The sequence below is a fragment of the Apteryx rowi genome, unplaced genomic scaffold (assembly GCF_003343035.1).
Source record: "Apteryx rowi isolate R43461 unplaced genomic scaffold, aptRow1 scaffold_331, whole genome shotgun sequence".
Classification (NCBI taxonomy): domain Eukaryota; kingdom Metazoa; phylum Chordata; class Aves; order Apterygiformes; family Apterygidae; genus Apteryx; species Apteryx rowi.
In genome coordinates this window covers 598,956-607,212 of record NW_020449764.1, presented here as the reverse complement: position 1 = coordinate 607,212, position 8,257 = coordinate 598,956, and the positions used below count along the sequence as shown (strand labels likewise).

General features: G+C 44.4%; 1 protein-coding gene across 1 annotated transcript; it reads right to left on the bottom strand.

Annotated features, from left to right (window-relative positions):
• Positions 1-3,925: 3,925 nt before the first annotated feature.
• Positions 3,926-8,029, bottom strand: HOXB9 (homeobox B9). The gene is made up of 2 exons (XM_026071860.1): positions 7,522-8,029; positions 3,926-4,161 (listed from the first exon to the last, which is right to left on the bottom strand). Exons 1-2 carry the CDS (start codon positions 8,027-8,029, stop codon positions 3,926-3,928), a joined length of 744 nt encoding a protein of 247 aa, XP_025927645.1.
• Positions 8,030-8,257: the final 228 nt, after the last annotated feature.

Below are 8,257 nucleotides of genomic sequence, written 5' to 3'. Positions count from 1 at the left end.
GGGGGGGGGACTTTGTATGTGACTGAAACAGAAACAAGAGCATTTACACGTTGGGTTTCCCCACATTCCCAAGTCGTTGTAGTAATTTAGGAGTTCCTGAAAGTTTTCTTGCACTGTTTGCTTTACAGCCGTTTAGTTCCTTAACCTTCAGAAATTTATACCCTATAAAGTTTTATAGCGGTCATATTCTTTTATTGCAGCACACTGCACTGAATTTTCCTTTTTTTTATGACAAGTTACTTCCCTTCCTCTCTCTTTCCTCAGTAAGCTCCAAATATCTTTCTTCTTCTTTTGTTTTCTTTTCAGAGCTACCCCAAAGAAAGGATTTTTTTAAAGAAGTGAAATATTGCCCTTTAGAGCACCCATTATGTTAAAAATTAGTGGAAAGAGACTCTTGGTTATATTTCCCACTACCTGCTTCCTGCAGAGCTGAGCAGGTCTTAGGGTTTGTTTGTTTTTTAGATATATAGATAGAAACACTTTCCAAGCACTTGTATTTCTTCATGAGCAATAAAACGTCAAACGAATTTAGAGACAGAATTATAGTAACCCCTCATTGAGCCCTTGGAAAAAGGAACCGCGTGTCAAATATGAGGTGATGCCAAGCAGGGAAAGCAGGGTGGGGTTTCTTTTTGTTTGTTTTGGTTTTCCCGTTTTTTGGGGGGGCAAAGTTATCCTTGGGTAGTAGGGGAATAAACCGAAGAAAGTAAAATAAAGTGAGTCCACTCTGCCGCTTTCATTGCGGTCCCCAAAGGCTGATGCGAGAATGCAAAGCTTAAGCCCTCAAAAACAAACAAACAAACAAGCAACCACCAGTAAATATAACCAGAGATTAACGATCTCGGATTAAAAAAAAAAAAAAAAAAGGATTTAGAAACGTAGCAAGTTTGCATGGGACCAAGTAAGCACTGTGCTACACTGGAGAGGAATTATTTTCATTTATCTCTGGACTTTTTTTAAGCTAAGCAAAAATTGATTCTTATAATACACTTAACGAGCCACTAAAGAACGCAGGAAAACACAATGAAAATATTTCTGAAATTTTAGATGAAGCAGTATAACACAATGACATATAGGTACTGTTGTTCTAAAATCGATTTTTATTCTGGAGCATTAAACATCTCTGGAAAATACATCCGGGCTGATGCTACAGAAGACAGTTGTTCCAACATTTTTTAAGTAAGCATATTTCCTAATAAAAATGAACTAACATTTTAAATTCTATTTAAAAAGAATCTTATCCTGTTGTCTTAAAAATATCTGCTCTTTACCACAATTCTAAGGAAAGTGAAAAACGTTTCTAAATTCTAGTGGCCGAAAGGTTGAATACATCAATTAAGTCATGGGTAAGGTTTTGAAAAATAAAGTAATAAGTATTTAAGCAAGTCCATATGCAATTCGAGATAGGTGGAGTACATTAATTCAGCATAAAGCAGACGTGAGATTYATCCATCCTTCATTAAGTGAGAAGAATCCAACAAAAATGAAAAATTAGGCTGCCTAGCTTAAACAGATCTAAATCATCTTTTTTCTACTCACTATCCTTTTTTTCTTTTTTTTTTTTTAATATATATAAATCCAGGTTTAGGGAAATGATCTTGCCGCCACAAACTTTTTTTCTCCAGCTCAAAACGTCTCCGAAACAGCTTTTCTTAATTTAGTTTCAAAGAAGGAGGTGGGTTTTTTTTTGTTTTTTTTTTTTTGGACACAGGGTGAATTTTGGTTACATTTAACTCACTCTGGCAATCGAACAGTTAAATTTTAAAGACCCCAAGGAGCTATTTCATGATGGAAAGTTTTACATGAGAAATTCTAGGAATTAAAAAAAAAAAAAAGGAATAGGCTTAAACACCTAAGGTCTGGTTTCTGGTCGAGTGAAAGACCCCCACCCCCCACCCCCCCGGAGAACTGAAGTGGTGCAAATTTCAGTGCGCATCAAGGCGCAGCTACTTGATTCTTATGTCTGGATCATGGGGGGAGGGAGAAAAAAACAAAACAAAACAGGAACACTTTCCCAAAACGCAAATCTGCCTATCACTTCTTCACAGAGCAATCCCTGCTCAGCAGATAAAAGTGGTCTAACAAAAATCTCACGCTGAGTATACCCAGGTTAGTCGCTTATGAAATTAGATTTGCACCGGTTCGTTCACACATACATCAGAAATAGATTTATTTTCTCTTTTTTTCCCCCACCCTATTAAAACAAGCCACCTTACACTCGTGTTGTTCCTAGAAAGACTCCTGGCAGCTAATATACARATGTGCACACGAAGAAAAAGAGAGAGGTTTATTTCGATATTTTCCATCAACTAACAACTGCAGAACTCCTCGTATACTTAAAAGCCACATCAGAAACAGAAAAACAAGCTTCAACATTCACAGAAACACAACCACAAGCACATTTTACAATACCCACCATATAATCAACTGGTACTAACCCCCCCCTCCTCCCCCTCCCTCTCCCCTTCCCAAAACAAAGTTAAGTCTTACAGAGATAAAGGAAAAACCAGCCCTGCCCGGGCCGTTTCGAGAAACCTCCGGCAGATCTGTCAGATGAGAAATCAGCTCCGGCCAGCCTGACATGGGATCGCTTTTGTAAACCATCGGGATACATATTCGTTACAGGAGATGCTCCGCGGGGCCGCGGCCCGGTGTCACCCGCGGCCGCGGCCCGGGGCGCTGCGCTGCGCCCCGACGGCACCGGGGACCGGCTACGGCCCGGCCGGGAGCTCGTTCCTAACGGAGCCGGCGAAAAACACCCCGGGATTAAGCGTCGCAGCGAACAGGAGGGGAAGGAAATACACACACGCTATGGTTGGCACTTTATCTCTGCAACAGTCTACTGCTTTTAGGAAAAGTCAATTCACAATAAATTATAAATATGCTAGCACTAAGAACACAACCTTCCCGTCCCTCGTAGCTCTACTAAGGTAGGTTTTTTTTTAACTAGAAAATCCCATTCTTTCCCTCCTCTAAAAGTTAGGAATAAGTTGGCAGGGGTTCTTCCGCCCCTTTTTCTCCTAAATAATTTACAATGCGGCTCTGAGAGTGCCCCCACACACACTCTCTCGCCTCCCTCCCCGTCTTTTCTCCTCTTCCAAGTGACCCAGTATAAAACTACCAGATGAGGAGGCTTGCCTGTAAAGATCCTACTAAACTTTCAGGTCAAAGTCACATATCCGCCATGGCACGATTAAAATAAAAAACCCGAATAATAAAACAAACAAAAATAATAATCATAAAGAAACCCAGCGCAGTTGGGAGTTGGGCTGTCATTAATCGACTACCCCGGTATAAAGTTGGCGAATTGCAAATGATTTGTTGGGTGCAATTAAACGCAAGTCTTACGAATGTGTCTGTCTTGCAGTAGTTTAATTAAATCGTCTGGTTCCTTGGCCACCTCAGTGTGTGTGTGTGTGTGTGTGTGTGTGTGTGTGTGTATGTGTGTGCGTGCGCGCCGGGTGCTGTGAATGTTATAGAGAATCATTGTCCTTACGTGGATAAAGAAAGACAGCGTGGTTTGTTGGGGGCTTGGGCCAGAGTTGTTTGTGGCCAGTTTTGTTTGCCGTCTTGCCTTCCGTGGAGAACATGCAAGCAGAGAGAGCTGCTGCTCAGACAGGAGCCTGTGTCTATGTTACACTGCAGGGAGAAGAAAAGAGAAACAAAAATAGAGAAAGAGCACAAGAGAATAGAAACAAAACCCAGCGTGTGTCCCCAAAAAGGAGCTGCAGTTTTGGCTAAGTTGCCGCCTACGTGGCAACGCTAAGAAGAGAAAAAGAATAATAATCAACATCTTGCATGCAAAGGTGGAAGCGGGAAGGTTTTCCCGTGGCGCTGGGCTGTTTGTCAGCACTGCGGTCGGATGCGCTGCCCGGGGCGGGGAGCGCGGGGGGGCGGGGGGGGGAGGATGCTGCTTTTCGGGGTTTCATTCCTTGCCCTGCTCCTTGTTCATTTTCTTCATTTTCATCCTTCGGTTCTGAAACCAGATTTTGACTTGTCTTTCACTCAGGTTGAGGAGTCTGGCCACTTCATGTCTACGGTCCCTCGTCAGGTACATATTGAATAAAAACTCCTTCTCTAGTTCCAGGGTCTGGTATTTCGTGTAAGGGCATCGTTTTTTCCTGGAGGAACGGGCGTGAAGCCAGCTGGCAGCTGGGTTGGCTGAAAGAAAAGCAGCAAGATCAATACGAGGCAGCTTGAGTGTTTCTCAGAAGGTTTTAATCATGCCATCAAATATTAAGATTATACACACGCATATGCATGCCCGGGTGAAAAATGCGAGGTAGTGGCAGGGACCGCACGAAAATCCTGCGGGATGCTGAGGGCGAGCCCGCCCCACGCAGATTTGGGGGGGGGGGGTCCCGATCCCCTCACGCCGCAGCACGGGCCCGCGGCGAGGCCCCCCCCACCCCCGGGGGGGCAGGGAGGCAGCGCGGAGCCCCCGCGGCAGCGGGCGGCCCCGCGGGTCTGCGCGCCGCCCGTGGGCGCCCGGGGGCCTGAGCGCCCCCCACGTGCGCGCGCACGCGGCCGCTGCGCCCCCCAGCACCGCTCCCCACCGCGTCCCTCCGCCGCGCGGGCAGGATGGACCCCACACGCCTGCACTTGCACTGCTGCATCACGCCTACCCCGCACACCGCAGAGCGAGAAACCGAGGCAAAATTACATATATAATTTTCAGATGTGTTTTCCCACGTGTCTACAGATGCAGCCCTATAGACACAGCGTTCAGGAAAAGAATAGAGCGAGGAGGTCTGGGCGAACCTTTCATAAATCCTGCCTATTTCTGCTAGAAACGGGCTTGGTACAATAAACATCCTCTGAGGGCTGGCCGGGCTCTCGTCCCCGGGATCTGGTCAGTGTTAAGCGGAGACACAGACATGTGCAGCGCGGCTCCGAACGCGAGTAATGCGKCCAAAAATAAATACCGAGCTGCCCATCATCCTCGCGTGTGCGAGAAGTTACGTGGGAACCTTTTTCTAAAAGCACATTTCAGGAATTAATCTAATCGGGGGCGGGGGGGTGGGGAGGGCTCAACGTTTTGGGAGCAGAAATGAGGGAAAGGGGAGCCCCACCGAAACGGTGCTGCTGGAGGTGCCCTGGGGAAGTTCGCACCCAAAGGTGAGGCTGTTTTGGGGTAAATGCTAGAGCATTCACTAATCACATGTAAATATTAGCTGACCGTTGGGGAACCGAGAGGCGGGAAAGAGTAAAATGAAGGGTTATAGATAGACCACGTATTTCTATTTTATTTCCTTTGCTTCSTCTGAAATGGTGACTGAAGTCATAAACCTTTACACCAATTAAATGGACCATTATAAATATATACATACACACGCGCGCGCGCCACCAGAATGTTTCCTCTACGTAAAATGAAATATATTGAATATTTTTAAAATAATCCGGTTAATCTTCCACTGTAAGTACTGCCTCTTACAAATTTGCACGGCTATTTCCTTAATGTAATTGACTTGATCTAATATGCAGAATTAAATATTAAAGAGGAAGAAAGATGTTAATAATTGATACTGTTAATCCTGCTACCCATCTTTTAATGGCAATGGCGGGCTCTGCTTCATAACAGATTTTTATTTKATTTTATTTTATTTTTTGGTCATATCTCGGATCGTTAAAATATAAGACATTTTAAATGCGAAAATTGTTTTATCTATTCACTCTATACAAATCCCTAAACAGGAAAGCGAATGAGGAGAGGTTCTGGCACATCTTTTCTTCAAAATCTAGCAAATAAATTAACAGATCCCGATGCCATACACAGTACAGAGATTCATTATTTTGAAATACTTGCAAAAATTGAAAGAGTCAGGGAAATTGGTGGGAGTACTTTCTGCAAAACAGCTYCGTCTTCCAGCCCTGGCAGGCTCTCAACATCAGCCCAAATTAAACTATTATTTAAAACAAAATATGCGTCGTAACCACATGCCATAGAAACCACACAGCATCCTCTTAGCGCGGGTCCCTGCACTCACTTATAACTTAATAACTTTTTCTTGGACAAGATTTTTATATATTCAATTTCAGGGACATTGAACACAGAACCTGGATATTTAATTCGCTCAAATCATTCACCTCACGGTTGCAGTTTGTTCTGGATCTCTGCCCAGTACAATAGAATAGGACTTTCTTTTTGTGTGTGTGAGTGTGTGTGTGTGTGTGTGTGTGTGTGTGTGTGCATGGTGTAAGTTAAATGATAGGAAAAAAATGTCACCATAACATCCTGGACACGAAGGGGAGGGAATCACGAGGGACGAGAAAATACTTTATTTTTAATCATATGGTTGCAATCGCAATCTCTGTTGCTGCTGCACGTTGGGAAAAAATAAAGTTAATTCAAGAGGAAAAAAGAATTACTGTGTCATTACACACTGCACACCCTCTGCAGAGTTATACCCGCGGCGGGGGCTGTTCCTCTGCCTGTTCCAGCCAGTCACTTTGGAAAACTTGAACATTCACTGCAAAATATTTACCGTGGCCGTGAAGCCAAGTTTATAGCTCTCGCCTTCTGCACAGACTTTGGCTCCGTTTTGCCTTTCACTTGGAAGCCAGGTACCGACCGAATCGGCACAAGGTTAAGATACTCATTCTTTTTGACTCGAATTCCCTGGCATTATTATTAATATTATTAATAATATTAATATTATTAAAATATTTTCAAGGCGACTTTTTAATATATATATATATTTTTTTTTCAGGGGAAAATAAAAGACAAGCCAGGTCACGAAAAAGGGACATGATGCAGTTTAACTGTTCCCCAATCTGGCTACATTACAAATAAAGACCTAATTAAGTTGGAAGCAACCTCCCCTCCTGCTTTTTTTTTGCTAGGAGGGAGCATAGCTTTTAAATGGTCATACCCTGAACCGTAGCATTTACTAAACAAAGAGTTAAAAACCCAAACAAACAAACAAAACAAAACAAAACAAAACAAGCCCGAGACAACGTGACAAGAGGAGCGAGCGAGGCTGCCCGGCGCCCTGCATCTCTCGAGGTAAATTAGAGCAACGGGCACGGAAAAGACATTGCTGCTGTTTACTTCCCCCCACACACGTGAACTTTTCCTCCTTAATTTTGTGCTCTTTCCCCCCTTCTTCTCCCCCGATCGCCGCCCTCCGTCCCCGTTTCCCTACCTTGCTTCCCGATAGTTATTCGCTCCCCCCCTTTTCTTCCCCAGCACACTACCATCCGTGCAGATTTACTCTCGCTTACAAAAGTGGTCTCTGCTGCCGGAGTCAGCTCTCTGTAGGAAAGAGGATGACTTGCTCCAGCTTTTGTCCGCTCTGGACTCTGTTTTGCTCAGAGACGACGCTCAATTTTATTTTTATTTTTATTTTTCAGCAGAGACAATGCCACCCCGCTCCCCTCCCCACCTCTTCCCCTTAGGTTGGCATCAGGAATCTGAGAGTTTTCTTTAAGCCCTGATTTTAAACTTTACGCAGCATTGTCCCCTTTTATTGCACCTCCTCCAGCTTTTATACTGTTTACTTCCTCACTTTTATAACTTACTTTGATCTGTCCTGTCTTTGTCTTCGCTTCCTTCACAAACTTTATTGTCCTCGAAGCTGGGCCTTTGATTGGAAACGATCCCTTCCCTTGCAGCAGAAGTTTCTAAATTGTACTCCTGTGTGCCCTGTTTATGGACATCCCCGGGACGGCCCAGCAGCGGCTCTGCTTTAACGGATCCCTGCCCAGGGAGGCTCTCTGCTCTGGGCACGGGATCCAGCCAGCTCCGTAGATACCTGCTATCAGATGGGACGCTTTGATGTTGAATATATGGATGGTAGACGGCAGGAAGGGTACCAGAAGAATGTGGATTCAAAGGAGTCCAGGAGGCGCTGAAAACTGGAGGTTTTGGCTGAAAACTACAGGAGGGGAATTCTAGATGCTCATTATGCCCAGCTTGCCTGGAACTTGTATATTGCCCAGATGAAAATTTAGCTGAAGGCGAGTCTTCACTTTCATGACTTATAATAGAGTCGACATAATAATTGCTAAGAGTTCCAGAAATGGACATTCTCAGACATCATACAAAGCACGGTTCAATGAAGGGAAAAAAATATATAGGACAGATCTAGATTTGTACTCGACCCCTTTCTCCAACTTCCTAGCCAACAAAGTACAGTTGGGCTGCTGTGTTGTGAGCTCCCAGCAAAATGATTGGTCAAACTTTTTTCGTGTGCCTGATAAAGCGTCAGGCGCGGCGTAAATCAATCGCCGCCGAGGGGGCTGCGCTGCGCTGTCA